We start from the raw sequence: 21339 nt of genomic DNA on the forward strand, positions 1-21339 counted from the left end.
GGCCCCCCCGGTGCCGTCCCCAGGCGGTGGGAAGCGGGGTGGTGTGGCACAGCCAGCAGCAGGGTGCATGTGGAGCCCTGGCATGCAGTGGGTGGGGGAGCATGCGGACCCCCAGGAACCCTCCTCCCCTGGTGACTTACCCGGTCTGTGCCCCTCCATGAACTCAATGGGTCCATAGAACATCTGAGTCTTTGAGGCAGCTGCAGGAGGGAGTGGGTCTCAGGGGAGTGTCCCCACCACCCTGGAGTCCAGACACCAAACCTGCCCACCACCCTGGTGCACAGGCACTAAACCTACCCATCACCTTGGCATCTAGGCACCAAACTCGCCCATTGCCCCAGTGTCTGGGTGCCAAGTGTGCTCACCACTCCAGTGTCTGGGCATTCAATGTCCCCATCACCCCAGATCTGGGTATTGTCACCACAGAGCCAGGGTGGTGAGTGTGCCCATCATCTGAAGGACTGGGCACCAAGTAAACCCATCAGCCTGGTATCCAGGCTTTGACTGTGTCCATCACCCTGCCATCTGGGCACCAACCTCCAAAACAGGAAGCGTGCCCATCAAACCCAGCACCTGGGGGCCAAGTGCAACCACCACACCTTGCCTTGGCACTGTGTGTGCCCATCACCCTGCTGGCTGGCCAGTCAATACGCCCATCACGCTGTCACCACGTGGTGAGGCACAGTGTGGGGGCTCACCCTGGACGTAGAGCGTGGCGGTGCCCTGGTCCATGTCCAGCATGTTGGAGCCGGTGCAGACGTAGACTCCGGCGTCCTGGGGCCGCACGCCGCGCAGCGTCAGGATCCCGTTGAAGTCCACGGCGCCCGCCGGCAGCGTCCCGTGGTTCTGCCGTGTCCACACCAGGGTGTAGGCAGGAGACTGGGGGGACAGAGGTGGGGAGGTCTGAGGCTGCTGGGATGGGCACATGGCAGGGCACATGCCCAACTGTGGGAAAAGTGGCACCTGGGATGGGATAATGGGATGGGATAATGGGATGGGATAGGCAAAGGGAAGAGGCTGGGTTGGGATGGAATAGAATGGGATGGGATAATGGGATGGGATAGGCAAAGGGAAGAGGCTGGGATGGGATGGGATGGGATGGAATGGGATGGGATAACAGGATGGGGTAAGGGGATGGGATAATGGGATGGGATAGGCAAAGGGAAGAGGATGTCCCATGGAGCTCCATAAGGACCCAAAGGGGGCTTGGGGGGTCCATATGGGCACGGCGGTTCCTGTGCTCTGCATGTCCCCATGAGTACATCCCTTGGGTGTCCATTTGCTCTGTAGGACCAGGTGGGCACCCAGGGGCATCTCCACACCCTGAATGTCCTTGCACACACCCAGAGGTGCCCTGCAGCACCCCTGCCATGCTGTGCCCACTTCCCCTCACCTTGCTCTTGGCGGTGCAGACGAAGGTGACATCGGCTCCGGGCTGCACCCGCTGCACCCGCTTCTCCTCCACGGTGACGGTGATGGGCTTGTCGGGGGTCTCTGCGCCCACACAGAGAGGTGAGCCCCGCTCCTGCCTCCCCTCCGTGCCTGTCCTGTCCCCCTCTCCGTGACAATGACCTACCAGTGACAATGACCTCGGCGCGGCTGGCATTGCTGTGCCGGAGGTTGCGGCAGGAGCAGACGTAGACGCCGGCTTCAGAGGGCTGGATGCTGGGGAAGTGCAGCTCCTCACCTGGAGGGGGACAGGCAGGTGGCACCCCACACCTTGGGGACACCCCGATGTCCCCGCCCCCCACCCCCGGAGCCACCCAGTACCTTGGTGGCGGCTCTGGGCGCCCTCGGGGAGGGGCCGCCCGTCCTCTCGCACCCAGTGGTAGTAGAGCGGCGGCTCCCCGGCGGCGTGGCAGCGCAGGGTGACAGCGCTGCCCTGCGGCACCGCGGTGCGCTGGGGGTGAACGCGCACGGCCAGCGCCGGGGGCGGCCCCGCGGGGACACAGCCCTGCCCCCGCACCGTGGGGTCACCCGTGTAACCGGGGGCGCAGCTGCGGGGAACAATGGGGGCACAGGGTTTGAGGGTGGGCTGGGGTGGGTGCTTTGGGGTGTGCGTGGGGATGGGCATTTTGGGTGGGTATATTGGGGTGAGCACATCAGGATGAGCACATCAGGATGAGAATAGTGGGGTGGTGGCTGTGTCAAGGCAGGTATAAGTGTGGGCACTTTGGGGTGTCTCCACTGGGGTGAGGCCATCAGGGTAGGTGCGCTGTGTATTGGGGTGCTCATGTCAGGCAAAAATCTGGAATGAGCTCATAAGGGTGAGTACATTGGGAGGGTGAAGCAGGAGAACATTGGGGTGGCTATATGGGGGTGGGTGTATTAGGGTGGGTATACTGGGGAGCACTTTGGGGTGGGTCTGTAAGGGGAAGGCTATCAGGGTGAGTATACTGGGGTGCATAAATTGGGGTGAGCATATTGGGGTGCATATGTCAGGGTGAGTACACAGATGCTCTTTAGGATGCATGTGTTGGGGTGAGCTCAGAGGGGTGAGCACATTGGGTGGGTACAGTAGGAGTATATCGGGGTGGGAATGTGTGGGTGGATAAATGGGAGTGAGGCCGTCAGGGTATGTGAAGGTGGGGCAGTGGAGGTGGGCTTTGGGGATAGGTATATAAGGGTGACTCAATCAGGGTGGGGTTTTGGGGTGGGTATATGGGGGTGAACCCATCAGGGCAGGTAGAGCAGAGTGGGTATATGGGGGTGAGCCCATGGAGTGGGTATTTAGAGGGGTATATTGGGTTGGTTCTGACGAGGGGTATATTGGGATGGGGTTTCAGGGTGGGTATATGGGGGTGAGCCTATGCAGTGGGTTTTTGGAGGGGTATTATGGGGCTGGTTCTGACGAGGGGTATATTGGGATGGGGTTTCAGGGTGGGTATATGGGGGTGAGCCTATGCAGTGGGTTTTTGGAGGGGTATTATGGGGCTGGTTCTGACGAGGGGTATATTGGGATGGGGTTTGGGGGTGAGCCCACGGGGTGGGTTTCTGGGGCAGGTTTTGGGGTGCCAGCAGCCTCACCGCTCGCAGTACTGCCCAGTGTAGCCCGGCTCGCAGGCGGTGCAGCGGTACCCGCCGCCTCCCAGGCTCTCACAGGTCCTGGAAAACCTGCAGGGACAGAGCAAGGTGAGGGCAGGTCCCTTCCCTGGCACCCAGCCCAGCACCCCCAGCCCAGTGCAGGCACCCACTGGTTCTCAGGGTACGGGAGGGGACAGGCGCAGGGCTGGCAGTCCTCGGGGGTCCCGGCGGTGGCGTCCCCGTAGAAGCCGGGGGCGCACTGGTCACAGAAGTCCCCTGCCGTGTTGTGCAAGCATCCCTGGGGGATAGTGGGGGCACAGATCGGGGGTGTCAGGGCTGGGCCAACACCACAGCTTCCCCCAGGAGGTTGGGGACGTGGGGACTTACGGAGCAGGCACCGCTCTCGGGGTGGCAGCTCTCGGAGTGGCCATTGCACTCGCACAGCTCGCAGTGGCCCAGGTAGAGCCCCCCGCCCGTGCGCGTGTACCCGGGGGCACAGTCCTGCAGGGAAGGACAGAGCTGGCACCCCCACAGCCTGGGCAGGGCTGGCAGAGGCCTTGGGGGACAGATGGGTGATGGTGGGGGTGCTGGGCGTGATGAAGAGCGATGGGGGTGATGGTAGCAATGCTGAGGGGAGGGTGGGGGAGTGATGGTGATGATGGGGGGATGCTGATGGGATGATGGAGAATGATGGGATAAATCCTCCCTGCTGTAGGGAGAATTGAGGGGTGATGGGGGTGATGGGGGGGATACTGAGGTGAGGGGGGGTCTGGGGACAGATGGATGATGATGGATGGGCTGGGGCAGTTGATGGAGAATGCTGGGGGTGATGCTGGGTGGGAGTATGTAGGGGTGATGCTGGGGATGATGTGGGGTCATGGGGGGTGATGATGTGGTGTGATATGGGGGGTGCTGGGGGGATGCTGGGGGCTGATGGGCAATGATGGGACTGATGGTGATGATGATGGTGCCATGATGGAGGGGTGATGGAGGGAGTGCTGGGGGGGTGATGGACGGTGATGAGGGGCTGATACTGCGGGGAGAATGGAGGGGTCATAGGGGTGAAGCTGGCAGGGTGATGATGGGTTTGATAGGGGATGAGAGGGTGGAGGGATGATGATGGGAGGTGATGGGGGGTGATAATGGGGGATGCTGGATGGATGCTGGAGGGATGGAGGGTGATACCGGCCATGATCGGGAGATGCTGGGGTTGATGATGGGGACAGTGATGAAAGGAGTGATGGTGGTGGTGGAGGATCACCCTGGGCTGCTGGTGGGATGCTGGGGGATGATGAGGAGATACTGGGGAGGAGGGTAGGGAGGTGATGAGGGTGTTGGGGTGACACTGGGAGGGCTGGGCTGGGCTCACCTGGCAGGACAGCCCGTGGTATCCGGGGGGACAGCGACATTCCTCCACCTCGGGGGCCGGGGGCAGGCCGGGCTGGGGGGGCACGGCCGTGTCCATGGCCACGTCGGCGATGGCGGCCGCGGCCGTGCTCGTGGAGTAGGTGGCTCGGATGAGGATCTCATCCAGGTCAGCCAGTGCCATCAGCAGGTGCTCCCGTGTCGCTGGCTGCCCATCTGGCCGCTGCCAGTATTGCTGCAGGAATAGGGGGTGAGCGGGGGACACGCCGTGGCAAAGGGGGACATTGGGGACAAAGGCTGCCCAGCACCTCCTACCTCCCGAAAAATGATCTCGAAGGCCTGGGGGGTCCGCGGGGCCAGGTCAGGCTGGTAGGCCACCAGTGTGATGTCATTGCCCTGTGGACAAGGGGGACAAGGGGGACAGGGGGGACAGGGGGGTCAGGGGGTCCCGGTGTCACCCGGTGTGTCCCTATACCACCCCAGCCAGCACCCCCTTACCGTGATCTGGACGTCGGCGTCGGGCAGGGGCGCTCCCTGTCCCCCCGGGGTGAAGCTCAGGGTGTAGCGCAGCCGACCGCCATAGGAGCCCACCTGGGAGCACCGGGATGGGATAACGGGATAATGGGACAATGGGATAATGGGATTGTGGGATAATGGGATTGTGGGATGGGATTATGGGATGGGATGATGGGATGGGATGGGATGGGATGGGATGGGATGGGATGGGATGATGGGATGATGGGATGATGGGATGATGGGATGATGGGATGATGGGATTACGGGATGATGGGATGGGATGGGGTAGGATGGGAATGGATGGGATAATGGCATGGGATAATGGCATGGGATAGGCAAAGGGAAGAGGATGGGATGGGATGAGATGGGATGGGCAAAGGGGAGAAGGATGGGATGGGATTATGGAATGGAGTAAGGGGATGGGATAACGGGATGGGATAATGGGAAGGGATGGGCAAAGAGAAGAGGATGGGATGGGCAAAGGGGAGAGGATGGGATGGGATGGGATGGAATTGGATGGGATGGGATAATGGGATGGGACGGGCAAAGGGAAGAGGATGGGCGTGATGGGGACAGGGATGGGGATGGGGAAGGTAATGAGATAAAATAGGGATGAGGAAGAGGAGAGGGAAAAGAGAGAGGGGAAAGTGGAAGGGGAAAAGGGCAAGAAAGAGGATAGAGATGAGGAACGGAAGAGGATGGGGAGGGGAGGGGATGGGGAAAAAGGAGAAAGAGGAGAATGGGGATGATGATGGGGACAGGGGATGGCACAGGGTAGGGATGAAAAAGGCAAAAATTAGGAGAAAATGGGAAAAGGGAAAACAGAAGGGGCAAAGGGGAAAAAGACAAGGTGAAAATAGGAAAAAGGGAAAAGGAAGAAGAAAAAGGAGAAGGGCAGAGACAAAGAGGCTGTGCCCAACCTCCCCCCTGACAGTGCCCAGGGTGCCCATGGGGAGGGGGTGCAGCCCCTGGTGGGGCATTCCCATGGCTCCCACGGGCACCCCTGTCCTCCCAGGGGTCACCCTGTTACCTTGTCCCCCTGGTAGGGAGGTGGCAGCTGCCAGTAGTAGGAGTCAGGGGGCAGCTCCCCAAAGCGCTCGTAGGTCAGGTGGGGCTGGGGGTGCCCCAGCTGCACCCCAAAGCCGCTGTCCACGCGGGTGCTGCGCTGGCGGTTCACCAGGGCGAACCCCTGGGCATCCCCCGGGGCAAAGGACGTCCGGATCTGCGGGATCGAGAGGTGAGAGGGGTCTGGGACAGGTGGGGACACCCTGGGGACGTGTGGGGACAAGAGGGTACACTCACGGTGCCACGGGCGTAGGCAGTGCTGGTGCAGTGCTGAACGATGCCCATGCAGAAGCAGGGCAGGCACCCAGCTGGCTCATCCCCGCTCAGGTGGAAGTGGTGGGGACGGCATGTGGCACAGTGGGGACCTTCCACGTTGGCCTGGGGGAGAAGACAGCACGGTGACATTGCTCTGTCACCCTTCCCGGGGTTGGGGACACACACACAAGGCTCACCTTGCAGTGACACTGCCCGTTGGCATCGCAGCCCTCGCCGGTGCTGCCTCGTGGGTCACACTGGCATTGAGCACCGGGGATACCAGGCACTGAGGGGTGACACACAGTCAGCCACAACCCCCCTTAGTGCCACCGCAGGGGACACCACTTTGTCCTGCCCTGTGACACTCACCTCGGCATGGCTCTCCCCGTAGTGGGTCCCCCACGTAGCCGGGCAAGCACCTAGGGTGGGACAAACCCAAACGAGGCAGTGAGAGGAGCAGTCACCCCAAAAACGCCCCCTGCCCCACCCCAGTGTCCCTGTCACCTCTCACAGAGGCGCCCGCTGTGCCCTGGGGCACAGGCACTGCACGTGGGCTGCCCATCCGTGTCCTCAAAGCAGATCTTTGTCACCCTGTGGAGGGGACAAAGGGACAGGTGACACCCAGTCAGTGTCCTCAGGGATGGGACAGACCAGGGAATGGCACCTACTGGGTGTCCCCATGGGGTCCATAGCAAGGACAGGGCTGGCAGTCGCCCGGGGTGCCCCGGGTGGCATCGCCGTAGTAGCCAGGTTGGCACTTGTCACACTGGGGACCCTCCGTGTGATCTCGGCAGCCCTGTAAGAAAGGGGGTGGTGGCATCGGTGTCCCTGCCATGGGAGCTCCTGGAGAGTCCCCTGGGTGTCCTCAGCTGACCTGGCAGACGCCGGTGTCAGGATGGCACTCGCTGGCATGGCCGTGGCACTGGCACGGCTCGCAGGTGCCCAGGTAGAGCCCGGCGCTGCTGCGGGTGTAGCCGGTGTCACAGTCCTAGAGGGGACAGTGGCAGTGGGGTGGGACATGGCTCAGCACCCCCGCAGTGGCAGTGAAGGGACCCGAGGGTCTCACCTGGCACGAGGCCCCGCGGTACCCAGGGGGGCAGGCACAATCCTCCACCTCCAGCGCGGGCGGGCGGCCGGTGGCGTGTGGCACTGCCACGTCCAGGGTGACATCAGCCAGTCTGCAGGGCCAGAGGGGACGTCAGCACTGCCCTGCCACCCTGCTGTGTCCCCTCCTGACTCCACCAGGAGCTCACCTGCTCTCCTCTGGCTGCTCTGAGTAGGATGCCCGGATCATGAACAGGTCCACGTCGGCCAGGGCCATCAGGAGGTGCTCGCGGGTGGCATCGTGCCCATCTGCGCGGCGCCAGGCACCCTGTGCCACACACCAGGGTGACATGGGGGCTGCCATCCCCCACTGCACCCTGGGGCATCCAGGGTGACCTCCCCATGGCAGCCAGTCTGACCCCTGGGACCCCCAGACCAACCCCACCCCAGCACCCAGTCTGACCCCCCCCCCCTCCATGACCCCTCTCGCTGGGTGTCACACAGGGACCCCTCTCACCTCACGGATGGGCACGGTGACAGTGGTGGGGACACCAGCCGGGGGGGTAGCACTGGAGAAGTGCTCCAGGAGGATCCCATTGCCCTGGAGCAGGACATCAGGGTGCCGGGGGAGCAGGGGAGCGCCCGCTGGGGCCCGGTGTGTCACCGTGTACCGCAGCTCCCCGCCGTATGCTGTCACCTGTGGGGACACTCAGCATGGCTCGGGGCCACCAGCTCCCCCAACTGGGCGGTGGGGACACGCAGAGGCACAGAGGTGTCCCCAGAGCGGCTGTGTCACCTTGTCCCCGGTGAAGGGTGCAGGCAGCACCCAGTAGTGAACACCCCGTGGCAGCTCTCGGAAGGCGTCGAAGCGCAGCTCCCGCGGGGACACGAAGTGTGGCACTGCCCCCGCCAGCCGTGACCCCGACAGGTTGGCCAGGGGCAGCGGCGCCGAGTCCTCAGAGCTGAGCAGCACCTGGGAGAGGGATTGTGGTGGGCATGGCCCGGCACGGCATGGCGCCACATGGCACGGCAGGACACAGCATGACATTACATGGCATCACTTGGCACAGCATGGCCCTATATGGCATGACAAGGCACAACATGTGTGTTGCATGACATGGCACCATGGCACTACATGGCATGCCACGGCATGGGTGACATGACATTATGGCACAGCACAGCACAATGTGGTGCTACCTGGCACCACGTGGAACGGCACAGTGTAACAACACAGAAAATGCCATGGCACAGCAAGACATGGCAAGACATGGCACAACATGGCATGGCACAGTGTAATACTACAGACCGTGTATCGGGACAGTACATGGCATGGCATGACACCATATGGCATGACACAACACATAATGGCACATCACTGCACAGCACAGCAAGACATGGCACAACATGGCACGGCACCATGGCATGGCACTACTATGGCATGGAACATCAAGACAATGACAAGGCATGGCATGGCATGACATAGCATGGAACATCAAGACAATGGCATGGCATGGCATGGCACAGCACATCAAGACAATGACAAGACACGCCATGCCATGGCATGGATTGTCAAGACAATGACAAGGCATGGCATACATGGAATGACATGTCAAGACAATGACAAGACATGCCATGGCACAGAATGGCATGTCAAGACAAAAACAAGGCATGGCATGGCATGGCATGGCATGGCATGGCATGGCATGGCATGGAACATCAAGACAATGACAAAGCATGGAACGGCATGGGATGGCATGGCACATCAAACAATGACAAGACACGCCACGCCATGGAATGGCACATTGAGACAATGACAAGACCTGGCAGGCCATGGCCCAGGATGGCCCAGCCTGTCCCGTGCCGTGGGTACCTGGTGGCGGTGCCAGGCGGAGCTGGCGCAGGAGCGGGACAGCCCCATGCAGAAGCAGGGCAGGCAGCCTGCAGGGTTGGCAGCGCTCAGGTGGAAGGTGCCAGCGGCACAGGAGTCACAGAGCCGGCCACGGACGTTGGGCTGGGGGCACAGGGAGGGCAGGGGTGAGCAGGGAAATGGCTGGGACTGGCTGCAGGGGGTGGGATGGACTGGGGGGGACTGGTGGGACTGGGTACCCCAGGGACCAGACTGGGTGCCATGGGGGTGTTGTCATTGGTGCTGAGGGGATTGGACTGGGTGTTATGGGGGGTTGGAGACGGTCCTGCTGGGGGGTTGGGCTGGGTGCCATGGAGCAGGGGATGGGATTGGTGCTGGGTGGATTGGACTGGGCACCCCAGGGATTGAACTGGGTGCTATGGGGGTGGCACTCGCTACCATGCGAGAGTGGGACTGGTTGCCTCAGGGGAGCTGGGTGCCATGGGGTAGAGTTCAGATGGGTGCTAGGGCAGGGACTGGGTACCTGGGACCAGGCTGGTGCAGTGGGTGATGGCAACACCCAGCCCCCCGTTGCCCCCTCGCATTGTCCCCACCAATATTGCCCCACTGTCCCCCAGCCCCCTGCCCTCACCTTGCAGCGACAAGTGCCACCCGCCTCGTCCTGGCCCCCGCGAGCATCACACTTGACGAGCTCCTGGCCTGCAGGCAGCGAGGGTGAGGGTGGGGGGCACCCAAGGGTGGAGGGACCCCCCAACCAGCACCCTCCACTCACCAATCGGGGTGCACTTGCCACCCGGCTGGATGGGGTCTCCCTCGTAGCCTGGGGCGCACCTATGGATGGGTGGGTGATAGGTGGGTGATGGGTGGGGTGCCAGGTCGGGGGGTTATGGGGAGGGACCCCCCACCCACCTCTCGCAGCGGCGACCAGCATATCCAGGGGCGCAGGCGTCGCAGGTGGCCTGGCCATCTGTGTCCAAAAAGCAGGACTCCGAGAACCTGTGGGTGACAGCGACAGTGACACCAGGGCAGTGACATCAGGGGCCGGTCCCTGGGGTCGGCACCCACCTGCGAGATGGTTCCGTGTAGGGACAGGGACAAGGGTGACAAGCGGTGGCTGTGCCCTTGGTGGCATCGCCGAAGAAGCCAGGTTTGCACTTCTCACACTGGGGACCCTCCGTGTTGTGCTGGCAGTTCTGGGAGGGGGACACGTGTCACAGGGGAGTGGTGATCCTGTGCTGGGTCCCTGTCCCCTTGTCACCTCGTCACCCCCTCACTCCTTACCAAGCAGTGCCCAAAAACAGGGTCACAGGTGCTCGAGTGGCCGTGGCAGCCACAGCCAGAACAGGTCCCCAGGTAGGGTCCCCTGGTCACCCGCTCAAAACGGGGGGCACAGCGCTGGCACGACAGCCCCGTGTAGCCCACGGGGCACCTGGGGACAGAGCAGTGTGACAGTGGCATCACAGCAGCAGTGGCACTGAGCCCGTGACCTTGCTGCCAGTGCTCACCTGCACTCCTCGACGTCGCCAGCTGGCCCCAGGCCAGTGTCCGCAGTGCTGGTGATGTCCATGGCCACGTCACTGAGCCCCACGCTGGCCATGCGCCCGTCATACACTGCCCGGATGAAGATGCCCTCCAGCCCCTGCAGCACCAGCAGCAGCAGCTCCCGGCTCACAGGGGCACCCTGCTCGTCCTCCCAGTGATCCTGCCAGGACGGTGACAGCAGTGTCACAGCAGGGTGATGGTAATGCTGGCATCACCCACCTGTCCCCACCGGCATCAGTGCCCATCATCAACATCACTGCTACCAGCATCACCCACCCTTCATCAGTATCTTCTTCCCATCCCTAGATTCACCCACCCACCAGTATAACCAGTGTCACCTACCCCTTATCTGCATCACCACCATCACCACCACCAGCATCACCCACTTGCCACCAGCATCACCCACCCTTCACCAGCATCTCCTTCCTATCCCTGGATTCACCCACCCACCAGTATAACCAGTGTCACCCACCCCCTGCCTGCATCACCCACCACCACCATCATTCATCCATCACCATCACCATCCTCACCATCACTCATCCATCACCATCACCACCACCACCCCTTCTCACACCCACCTCGGTGAGGGGCACATGCCGCCGGTTGAGGACGTCAGGCTGGGTGTCACCAGCCCGTGCCCGCAGCTGCCGCCCGTGGCCCCGCAGCAGCACGTCGGGGTGGGCGGTGGGCTCGGGGGGCCCCCGGCCCAGCCGGTACCGCACCCCGTAGCTCAGCGCTCCCCCGTAGGCATCCACCTGGCAGCAGAGTGGGCTGTCAGAGGTCGTGCCACTGGTGTGCCCAGCCCTGACCCTGCCCCGGCATCACCTTGTCCCCAAGGAAGGGCTCTGGCAGTGCCCAGAAGGCGTCCAGCGCCAGGAAGCGGCGGGACAGGTCCAGGAGCTGGAATTCCTCAGTGCCCACATCCACGTGCAGTTGGGTGGCTGAGAGCACCGGTGCGGATGGCGCTGCCGGCACCGTCACGTTGACACCTGCAAGGAAAACGCTCAGCCTCTGTTGTGTCCCTTGCCCCTGTCCAGCCCCTGTGCCCTGTCCCCACAGCTCACCCTTGAAGTCGTCGGGGCGGTTGAAGCGCAGGTGGAGGCGGTGGCGGTGCCGGCTGGTGGCACGGCAGGAGGTGGTGACACCGAAGCAGAAGCAGGGCAGGCAGCGGGATGTCCCTGTCACCTGGAAGTGGCCCTCGGGACATGGCCCTGTGGGAGATGAGACAGCGGGTGATGGTGACAGTGCCACGGTGGGATTGGTGGCACGGAGCGGGGAGGGGCGGCTCACCGGGGCGGGTGACGGTGAGGATGCTGTCAGGGATGCCGAACACCATGCCCAGGGTGTTGATGGCCTCGCAGGTGTAGGCGCCTTGATCAGCCTCCTTCACGTCCCGGATTGTCAGGGTGCCCTGCCCAGCCTCGCTCACGATCGACACCCTGTGGGGCACGTTTGCTACCCAGAGCCTGACACAAGTGGAGCCCAGCACAGCCAGGAGCCACACACACCCTGTGCCCAGCACACGCAGTACCTGGCACACCTGGGGCTTTGCACACCCAGTGCACCCAGTGCCCTGCACACCCAGTGCCCTGCACACCCAGTGCACCCAGTGCCCCACACACCCAGTGCCCTGCACACCCACACCCCCTGCTACCAGGCACAACCAGTGCCCTGTACACCCAGTGCACCCAGTGCCCTGCACACCCAGTGCCCTGCACACCCAGTGCCCTGCACGCCCAGTGCACCCAGTGCCCCACACACCCAGTGCCCTGCACGCCCAGTGCACCCAGTGCCCCACACACCCAGCGCCCTGCACACCCACACCCCCTGCTACCAGGCACAACCAGTGCCCTGTACACCCAGTACACCCAGTGCCCCTGCACACCCAATGCCCCTCACACACACACTACACCATGTCCTGCACACCCAGTGCCCCGCACACCCAGCACCCAGCCCCAACCCAGGAGCCCATTCCCTCTGCGTGACACCTTACACCCCGGCCCCGCCCCAGCCACAAGCTCCTCCCACCGCACAAGCCCCGCCCATATCATCACACGTGCCTGCTAGCCACACCCATTTACAAAACCCCGCCCACTCGGACCACACCCTGTACAGAAGCCCCGCCCCAGGCGGGCCCCAGCACCTCAGCCCCCAAACAAACCCCGCCCACACACCCCCCACCCCAAATAGAAGCTCCTCCCATCACAGACCACACCCAATCACAAGTTTCTCCCATGCAAGCCACTCCCCCTCCTCCAATCAGCAACCAGCACCCCTTAGGCCCCGCCCACCTGTGGCTGCTGGGGGTGTGTCCCCAGTTCAGGCGCCAGGTGACGATGGGGGTGGGGACACCGGTGGCCACACAGGTGAAGGTGACGGTCTGGCCTGGCACCGCCGTCACTGATTCCCGCGGCAGCGTCACCACCTGTGGGGGCACTGCCACCGCCACCCAGTCAGTCACTGTCACCGCCACCGGCACCACCGGGGGACAGGGACACTGCCACCGCCACCCAGTCAGTCACTGTCACCGCCACCGGCACCACCGGGGGACAGGGACACTGCCACTGCCACCCCCCACCCAGTCATTGTCACCACCATCACCACTGACACAGTCACCACCCTCCCCAGGTGTCAAGGACACTGTCGCTGTCACCCCTGTCATTCTGGACTGCCACTACCATCGGCACCACCTGCCCTGCTGGCACCCCAGGGAACTGGGACACTGCCACTGTCATTGTCACTGCCACTGATACCATCGGCTCTGTGTGGCACCACTGGAAGATGGGGACACTGTCACTGCCACCCCAGACCCACCTGGGGACAGGTTCCTTGGCACTGCCTCCAGTCCAGCTTGGGGACAGGGTCCCCAGTGTGGTGGCCAGCCTGGTTCTGTGACATGTCCCCAGCATGACACTACCTGGGGTCAAGCTCCCAGCACAGGATCCCCAGCCTGGCACCATGACACAATGTCCCCAGCCCTCTGCACTGGCACAAGGCCCCCAGGCAGTGTCCCCAGCCTGGTGTCACAGCAGAGGGTCCCTCGCACAGCTCAGACACAGCCCCGTACCCCAAGGACAGCTTGGGCACAGTGTCCCCATCCTGGTGCCACAGCACCACATGCCCCCAGCATCAGAGCATCCCTAACACAGCATCCCGAGGCCAGCCTTGGTCCCCGTGTCCCCTGCCTGCCGAGCTGTCCCCTCTGGTGTCACTCACCACATCCAACCTCGTCGCTGCGGTCGGGGCAGTCGGGCTCCCTGTCGCACTGGTAGCTGGCTCGGATGCAGCTCCCGCTGGACACACACCGGAATTCCGCCGGCCCACAGGCCGCACCGGGCGCCTTGGTGGCTGCAGGGGGGACAGCACGGGGTCAGCCGTGTCCCCGTGTCCCCATGGTGTCCCCGAGCCCCCGTACTCACGGCAGTCGCTCTCGTCGGAGCCGTCGCCGCAGTCGTTCTCGCCGTCGCAGCGCCAGAGCTTGAGGGCGCAGTGCCCGTTGGCACACTTGAACTCGTTGGGCTCGCAGGGGGACGGGGTGCCTGGGGGCACGGGGCAGGTCAGCACCCAGAATCCCAAAATCCCAGGGTGGATGAGACCTTTGAGATCATTGATGACCCAACACCACCTTGTCACCCAGACCATGGCGCTGAGTGCCACATTTGGGCTTTCTTTAAACCCTTCCAGGGATGGTGACTCCACCACCTCCCTGGGCAGCCCCTTCCAGTGCCCAGTCACCCTTTCTGTGTAGAGCTTCTTCCTAATGTGCAGCCTAAACCTCTCCTGCACACCTCAGGGCTGTGTCCTCTCATCCTGTTCCCAGTTCTCTGGGAGTAGAGCTCAGCCCCCACTGGGCTGCACTTTCCTTTCAGGGAGTTGTAGAGCGATAAGGTCCCCCCTGAGCCTCCTTTTCTCCAGGGTTAGGAGGGTCAGGAGCCCCCCAGCTCCCTCAGCTGCTCCTCAGAGGATTTGTGCTCCAGACCCCTCACCAGCCTTTCTGCCCTTCTCTGGACACGCTCCAGCCCCTCCATGTCCTTCCTAAATTGGGGGGCCCAGAACTGGACACAGCTCTCGAGGTGCTGCCCAACCAGTGCCCAGCACAGGGGAACAATCCCTGCCCTGCTCCTGCTGGCCACACCATTCCTGATCCAGGCCAGGAGCCCTTGGCCATCTTGCCCACCTGGGCTCACTGCTGGCTCATGTCCAGCCTGCTGTCCATCAGTCCCTGCAGGTCCCTTTCTGCCTGGCTGCTCTCCAGCCCCTCAATCTGTAGCCCTGCAGGGGTTGTTGTGGTCAAAGTGCAGGACCCGGCACTTGGACTTGTTAAACCTCACACCAATGGATTCATCCCTTGGATCCAGCCTGTCCAGGGCCCTCTGCAGAGCCCTCAACCCTCCAACCACCCACACCTGCACCCAGCTTGGTGTGGATCTCAATGCCCTCACTCAGCGATATTCCAGACCATCAGCAAAGATGATCTTTACTTTACTTTACCAGGACTGGGCCCAACAGGGATCCCTGGGGGACGCACCTGGTGCCCCAACACCAACTGCATCATCTCCCAGCTCTCCATCAGCCCTTCCCAGCCCAGCCCAGAGCGAACCTGCCCAAGCCACGGCCTGCCAGCTCTTCCAGCAGTTTGTCATGGGACACAGGGTCCTGCTGAAGTGCAGGTGGAGCCCCCCACAAAGCCCCTCCATCCCCCAGACCCACCGCAGGCGTCCTCGTCGGAGCCGTCGGCGCAGTCGCGCTCTCCGTCGCACAGGTAGTCCCGGGGCACGCAGCGCCCGTCCCTGCAGGCGGCCTCGCCCCCCTGGCACCCCCCGGGCGCTGGTTTTGGGGGCCGTGGGGTGAAGGGGCGCAGCGGGGACGCCGGGGTGGTGCCCACGGGGACGGTGCTCAGCGGGCGCGTGGTGGTGGCCGGGCGGGCGGTGCTGGGGGGCGGCCGTGGGGAGGGCTCTGGGGGCAGATAAAAGGGGGTTAGGGGGGGATTTAGGGGTGAAGAGGGAGGGGCTGGAGGGGAGGGGTGCAAAGGGGGCGTATGGGGGGGGTTTAGGGGCAAAAATGGGGTGCAGAAGGGTTATATGGGGGAAAAAAGGGATGTGAAGAGTGTTTATGGTGCATAGGGGTAAAATGGAGGTGCAGGGGCATTAAAATGAGAAATGGGGGGGCGTAGTGGTATAGAGGACAAAAGGGTTGTGGGCGGGGTGCAAGGGGGGCTTTTGGGGGTGTAGGGGTAAAAATGGGGTGCAGGGGGGTTATATGGGGAAAAAAAGGGTGTGAGGAGTGTTTATGGGGCATAGGGGTAAAATGGGGGTGCACGGGGGTTCAAGTGAGAAATGGGGATGCAGAGTGGTATAGAGGGGTGCACTGGGCAAAAGGGGTGTGGGGAGTGTTGATGGGGTGCAGGGGGTTAGGGAGGGATTTAGGGGGGAAGAGGGAGGGGCTGGGTGGGGCTGGAGGGGAGGGGTGCAAGGGGAGCTTTTGGGGGGGGTGTAGGGGCAAAATGGGGTGCTCTGCAAAATGGGGTTATATGGGGAAAAAAGGGGTGTGAGGAGTGTTTATGGGAGCATAGGGATAAAATGGGGGTGCACGGGGGTTAAAGTGAGAAATGGGGGTGCAGAGTGGTATAGAGGGGTGTACTGGGCAAAAAGGGTGTGGGGAGTGTTGATGGGGTGCAGGGGGTTTGAGGGGAAATGAGGGGGCAGTACAGTATAAGGGGGTATATGGGAAAAAGGGGCTGCAGGGAATGGTTATGGGGGTGTAGGGGTAAAATATGGGGCAGGGGGTTACAGGGGGAACTGGGGGTGCAGGAGGAGACTATAGGAGGGTTATAGGCAGGAAAGGGCAGTGTAGAGGGGGAGTGTCAGGGCCATGGGATGGGAAATGAGGGTGGGGGGGGTTGGAGGGGACAGAGGAGGTTTTGGGGTGCCCCATTGCCTCACCACATCCCTCCTCATCAGAGGCGTCGTGGCAGTCGGGCCGGCGGTCGCAGCGATATTCCAGGGCCACGCACTCCCCGCTCCCACAGGAGAACTCCCCCGCGGTGCAGGCGCGTGGCTGGGGGGTCACTGTGGCCAGGGAGGGGGCACAGGGTAAGGGGGACACCCCAAAACATCCCCCCCCCCTCAATTCATCCAGCAGAGCAACACAAGTGGGATGCGCTGCTCTGAGGCTTCCAGCCCCGAGCCGCTCCAGAGCACCCCAAAACCCCCTGGGGCTCCCCCCAGAGCCCCCCCAGGGCTCCCTCCAGAGCCCCCCCAGGGCTCACCGGCTCCCAGGCGGCGGAACTGGAAGCCCTGGGGGGAGGTGAGGTAGGAGGCGATGGAGCCCCCGGCCAGCAGGTCCCGCAGGACCCCCCCGAGCTGCGCCTCGTCCCCGTTCCCCTCCGAGCCCACGTCCAGCTCCACGAACACGTCCCCGTCCAGCTGCCTGGGGGACAAGGGGTCAGCGTCCCAGAACAGCCACACTGCACCCCCAAACCGGCCCTGAGCCTCCAGGCTGCCCACGTTGCACCCCGAGAATTCACCTCATCACCTCCAATCCACCCCATCACCTCCAAATGCATGTCACCCCAAAAAAACCCTGCACTCCCAAAAGCTCTTCACTGGACCCTGAAATGTCCTCACTGCAACCCAAAAGCCCCACTTTGAACCCCAAAGCATTCCCACCACTGCCAACCCACCCAGACACCCACAAAACCTCTCTGTCCTCCCAAAAGCACCCCAAAAGCTCCTCATTGCACCCCAAAAGCCCCTCATTGCATCCCAAAACATCCCCTTCACCTCCAAACACCTCCATCATCCCCAAAACCTCCCTGCACTCCCAAAAGCTCCTTGCCGCACCCCAAAACTTCCTCATTGCACCCCAAAATCTCCCCAGGTGATGCCTTGCTCCCCCAGACCCCCCTGCCCCACCTCTTTCCCTGACCTCCCAAACCCCCTAAGCCCCCCTAGACTCCCCCAAGCCCCCCTTCATCACTCACTTGATGAAGACCACGCTGACCACCTGGTCCCCAGGCACTTTGTAATACTCGGACTCCAGCTGTTGGGGGGCAGGAAATGAGGGCTCAGGAGGGTCCCTCGGGTGCCCCCCAAGGGTCCCTTGGGTGCCCCCCACCCCTGCACCCCCCGAGTGCCCCCCCAGTGCTCACCGTGTCCACCACGGCCTCGGAAATCTCCCGGAATTCCTCGGAGTCAGGGTCCTCCAGCCGCGGGCTGTAGTCGATGCTGCGGGTGAAGTTCACCAGGGCCCGGAAATAAACTGGGGGTGGGGGGTGGCAGAGTTGGGAGATGGGGTGTCAAAACTGGGGGGGTGGCACCTGCACACCCAAAAAATCCCCCTCACCCAGCTGTGACCCCCCCCCCATCCAGATGTTCCTTCTGCTCCCCAGCTGTGTCCTCCCCTTCCCCACAGGGATTGGGATCCCACCCCATAAAGCACAGGAGGAAGAAAAGTGGGGGTGCAGCAAAAGGGGGGGTCCCCAAAAAGTGTCACTTACTGATTGGGGGGTCATCCTCGGGCTCAGCCACCACCATGCCCGCGGGCGCGGGGCGGGGCCCGGGCGCTGCCCCCGGGGAGGAGGAGGAGGAGGAAGAGGAGGAGGAGGATGAAGAGGAGACAGAGGTTGAGAGCGGTGCCAGCAGTGGGGACCAGCCCGGGGCCAGGTGCCATCCACAGCGTCCCCTTACCGGTGGGTGCCAGCCCGCTGCTGGGAGGCGGGGCCTTGACTCTCGGTGGCCAGGGGACACCGCTGCCATCCTCCCCGCTGCCATCTGCCACGGGCACAGCGTGAGGGTGGCACGCACCCACGGTGACGCCCACCCACCCATGGTGGCACCCACTGCCACCAAATGCCACCAGATCTCAGTGCCACCCACGATGGGGACTATGTGGTCATTCACACTCCCATGGTAGCCACCACCTGGTGGCATTTTACTGCCAGATGACACCAGTGCCATCTGCCCTGGGGACAACATGGGAGCACCCAGGGTGACAGCCACTCATGGTGACTTCACCCATGGTGATGCTCACCCACTCAGTGCCACCCTGCCACCGTCTGCCACCAAATCCTGGTGGCATCTGTGGCTGGGGCAGCACGAGTGGCACTCGCTTGCAGTGACATCCACACACCCTGTGCCACCTTATCACCAGATGCCACCAGTCCAAGTGGCAGCAACCACAATGAGGACAGTGCAAGCAGCATCCAGGGTGACACCCACACACCCAGAGCCACCTTAGTGCTGGGTGCCATCAGGTCCCATCTGCAATGGGGACAGGTGAGTGAGTGGCACCCTCGGTGGCACCAGCTGATGGTAACACCCCCCACCTGGTGCCACCCATGCATGTCACACCCACCCACGGTGACATTCAGCCAAAGTGGCTCCCACTCCTGGTAGCATCTTCCCACCAGGTCCCAGTGCCAACCGCAGCAGGGACTGTGCAAGTGGCACCCAGGGTGGCATCAGGACCCACCCACCCTGGTGTCCCCTCACCTCCAGAGGCCACCAGGTCCTCATCATCTGACAGGTGCCGGTAGTAGCGCCGTCCCTGCGTGTCCCCGACATGATCAGCCACCGTGTCCTCGGGGAAGGCGTCAGCCCAGCCGTGGGCGCCACCGGTGACCTGGGGACAGGGGGACAGGGCCACCATGGGATGGGGCCACCAGGGGACAGGGCCACCAGGGGACAGGGCCACCAGAGGATGGGGCCACCCGCGGGACACGTCACCCCGGGGGGGACGGGGGTGGGGGTGCGTGGCTGTGCGGTGACGTCACCGGGAAAAGGAAGCGGGATGAGCTCATCACACACCCTCGGCATTCCTGCCCCGACCGGCACCGGGATCACCGGGATCACCGGGATCACCGGGACCGCCGGCCCTCGATCACCGGCACCGGGATCACCGGCAGGAGGGTTACCGGCACCGGGACCGCCGGCACCGCCGGCACCGGGACGTGCGTGTGCGAGCGCTGGGGCGAGTGCCGGGGAGCCCGGTGTGCACACGCGTGTGCAGCGACACGGGAAGTGTGTGCACACTTTTACACTGCTCCACGTGTGCGCTGACACGGGGACGGGCGCGCTCAGTGACACGGGGATGCGCGTGCACGCTGACACGTGGCCGTGCACGCGCGTGTGACAGCACACACCGCGACAGTCACCCACAGCTGGCTGTGAGCACCTACAGGTGCCAGCGAACACTGGCACCGCCACACCCGCGCCCTGGCACACGCGTGTACTCGGCCGGGTGTGCCCCGGTACCCGGGTGTGCCCTGGTGCCCGTGGGGCCGAGCACACGCGTGTGCCCCAGCTGGGTGTGCCCAGTGCCCCAGGCGGGTGTGCCCCAGTGCCCGCAGGGCCGAGCACACACTCGGTGTGCCCCAGCCGGGTGTGCCCCAGCCGGGTGTGCCCCAGCCGGGTGTGCCCCAGTGCCCGGGTGTGCCCCAGTGCCCGGGTGTGCCCCGGTGCCCGCGGGGCCGAGCACACGCTCGGTGTGCCCCAGCCGGGTGTGCCCCGGTGCCCGGGTGTGCCCCAGTGCCCGGGTGTGCCCCGGTGCCCGCGGGGCCGAGCACACGCTCGGTGTGCCCCAGCCCGGTGCCCCCGCCCCGGCCCCGGCAGGAATCCGTCGCAGCAGCACTTTGCTGTGCAAACAAGCGCCGGGGGATTAGGCGGGCGCTGGGGGGGACAGGACACGGGGGGGACACGGGGGGGACAAGGGGGGCACACGCTGCCACACGGATGGCAGGACCCAACACCCCCAGGGGTCCCTTGTGGGTGCCAGCCCAGCCCCCGTGCAAGGGGAAACTGAGGCACGAGGCCGTGCGGGCTTGGGGCGGCTCTGCCGCTCCCCAGATGCGCACTGGGCGCTCACCCCACATCCCCACGTGTGTACCCCGCGAGTGGGAGCTCTGCCATTGTCCCCACGCGTGTGGCTGCTCAGTCCCCACACGGAGCGTGCGGGGGGTCTGCCACCGCGTCCCCCACGCGTGCACCGAGCCCGTGAGTGCCCTGGAATCGCTCCCCATGCGTACCCAGAGCCCGTGGGTGCCCAGCCCCTGCTCCCCAGCCCCTGGATACCCTGGAATCGCTCCCCACTCATGCCCCAAGCCCATGGGTACCCTGGAATCGCTCCCCACTCGTGCACCCAGCCCGTGAGTGCCCTGGAATCGCTCCCCACTCGTGCACCCAGCCCGTGAGTGCCATCCCCTGCTCCCCAGCCCATGGGTGCCCTGGAATCACTCCCCATTCGTGCACCGAGCCCGTGGGTGCCCAGCCCCTGCTCCCCAGCCCCTGGAATCGCTCCCCACTCATGCCCCGAGCCCGTGGGTGCCCTGGAATCGCTCCCCACTCGTGCCCCAAGCCCATGGGTACCCTGGAATCGCCCCACACTCGTGCCCCACTGCCCAGCCCCAGCTCCCCAGCCCCAGCCTGGCCGGAGGAAGGGCAGCTGCGGGCCGGGTGTCCGGCGGTGTCCGCTCAGGGTCGGGGCCAATTCCCCTCTCCGGTTACCGGAAGCCTCTCCCGCGCCTCGGCCCCGCACCCCCGGGCCCCCCCCCGGCCAGCCGGGACCCCCCCGCTGCCGCCGGGGCACCGCGCCCGGCCGGACGCCACGGCCCCGCCGCCGCCGCCGCTCACATTTTCCACTCCCCGGCCCAAATCCTGCCCCGC

At 63.9% G+C, this 21339-nt stretch overlaps 1 protein-coding gene across 2 annotated transcripts in view; it reads right to left on the bottom strand.

Moving 5' to 3' along the window:
- HSPG2 (heparan sulfate proteoglycan 2) overlaps nucleotides 1-21339 on the bottom strand; it is a 44543-nt gene that overhangs the window by 19796 nt on the left and 3408 nt on the right. Inside the window, exons 2-45 of one of the 2 annotated variants that reach the window (XM_054647833.2) lie at nucleotides 19171-19300; nucleotides 18367-18450; nucleotides 18177-18242; nucleotides 17829-17938; nucleotides 17661-17719; nucleotides 16947-17107; nucleotides 16621-16746; nucleotides 15389-15634; nucleotides 14098-14217; nucleotides 13895-14026; nucleotides 12970-13114; nucleotides 11969-12117; nucleotides 11743-11889; nucleotides 11504-11667; nucleotides 11257-11433; nucleotides 10642-10838; nucleotides 10418-10565; nucleotides 10202-10329; nucleotides 10046-10132; nucleotides 9909-9967; nucleotides 9768-9835; nucleotides 9140-9280; nucleotides 8066-8242; nucleotides 7787-7966; nucleotides 7479-7597; nucleotides 7292-7403; nucleotides 7100-7213; nucleotides 6894-7021; nucleotides 6730-6816; nucleotides 6595-6644; nucleotides 6423-6511; nucleotides 6208-6348; nucleotides 5936-6127; nucleotides 4888-4980; nucleotides 4705-4785; nucleotides 4394-4624; nucleotides 3412-3525; nucleotides 3195-3322; nucleotides 3028-3114; nucleotides 1771-1997; nucleotides 1577-1687; nucleotides 1394-1494; nucleotides 699-879; nucleotides 141-200 (exon numbers count right to left, since the gene is read on the bottom strand). In XM_054647833.2, the coding sequence (XP_054503808.2) occupies nucleotides 141-200; nucleotides 699-879; nucleotides 1394-1494; nucleotides 1577-1687; nucleotides 1771-1997; nucleotides 3028-3114; nucleotides 3195-3322; nucleotides 3412-3525; nucleotides 4394-4624; nucleotides 4705-4785; nucleotides 4888-4980; nucleotides 5936-6127; nucleotides 6208-6348; nucleotides 6423-6511; nucleotides 6595-6644; nucleotides 6730-6816; nucleotides 6894-7021; nucleotides 7100-7213; nucleotides 7292-7403; nucleotides 7479-7597; nucleotides 7787-7966; nucleotides 8066-8242; nucleotides 9140-9280; nucleotides 9768-9835; nucleotides 9909-9967; nucleotides 10046-10132; nucleotides 10202-10329; nucleotides 10418-10565; nucleotides 10642-10838; nucleotides 11257-11433; nucleotides 11504-11667; nucleotides 11743-11889; nucleotides 11969-12117; nucleotides 12970-13114; nucleotides 13895-14026; nucleotides 14098-14217; nucleotides 15389-15634; nucleotides 16621-16746; nucleotides 16947-17107; nucleotides 17661-17719; nucleotides 17829-17938; nucleotides 18177-18242; nucleotides 18367-18450; nucleotides 19171-19300 (5647 nt within the window). The remainder of the gene's footprint in view (nucleotides 1-140; nucleotides 201-698; nucleotides 880-1393; nucleotides 1495-1576; nucleotides 1688-1770; nucleotides 1998-3027; nucleotides 3115-3194; nucleotides 3323-3411; nucleotides 3526-4393; nucleotides 4625-4704; nucleotides 4786-4887; nucleotides 4981-5935; nucleotides 6128-6207; nucleotides 6349-6422; nucleotides 6512-6594; nucleotides 6645-6729; nucleotides 6817-6893; nucleotides 7022-7099; nucleotides 7214-7291; nucleotides 7404-7478; nucleotides 7598-7786; nucleotides 7967-8065; nucleotides 8243-9139; nucleotides 9281-9767; nucleotides 9836-9908; nucleotides 9968-10045; nucleotides 10133-10201; nucleotides 10330-10417; nucleotides 10566-10641; nucleotides 10839-11256; nucleotides 11434-11503; nucleotides 11668-11742; nucleotides 11890-11968; nucleotides 12118-12969; nucleotides 13115-13894; nucleotides 14027-14097; nucleotides 14218-15388; nucleotides 15635-16620; nucleotides 16747-16946; nucleotides 17108-17660; nucleotides 17720-17828; nucleotides 17939-18176; nucleotides 18243-18366; nucleotides 18451-19170; nucleotides 19301-21339) is intronic. The other variant, XM_077190286.1, reaches the window with a different exon arrangement.

This window comes from Agelaius phoeniceus, chromosome 24, assembly GCF_051311805.1.
Source record: "Agelaius phoeniceus isolate bAgePho1 chromosome 24, bAgePho1.hap1, whole genome shotgun sequence".
In the NCBI taxonomy this organism is placed as follows: Eukaryota; Metazoa; Chordata; class Aves; order Passeriformes; family Icteridae; genus Agelaius; species Agelaius phoeniceus.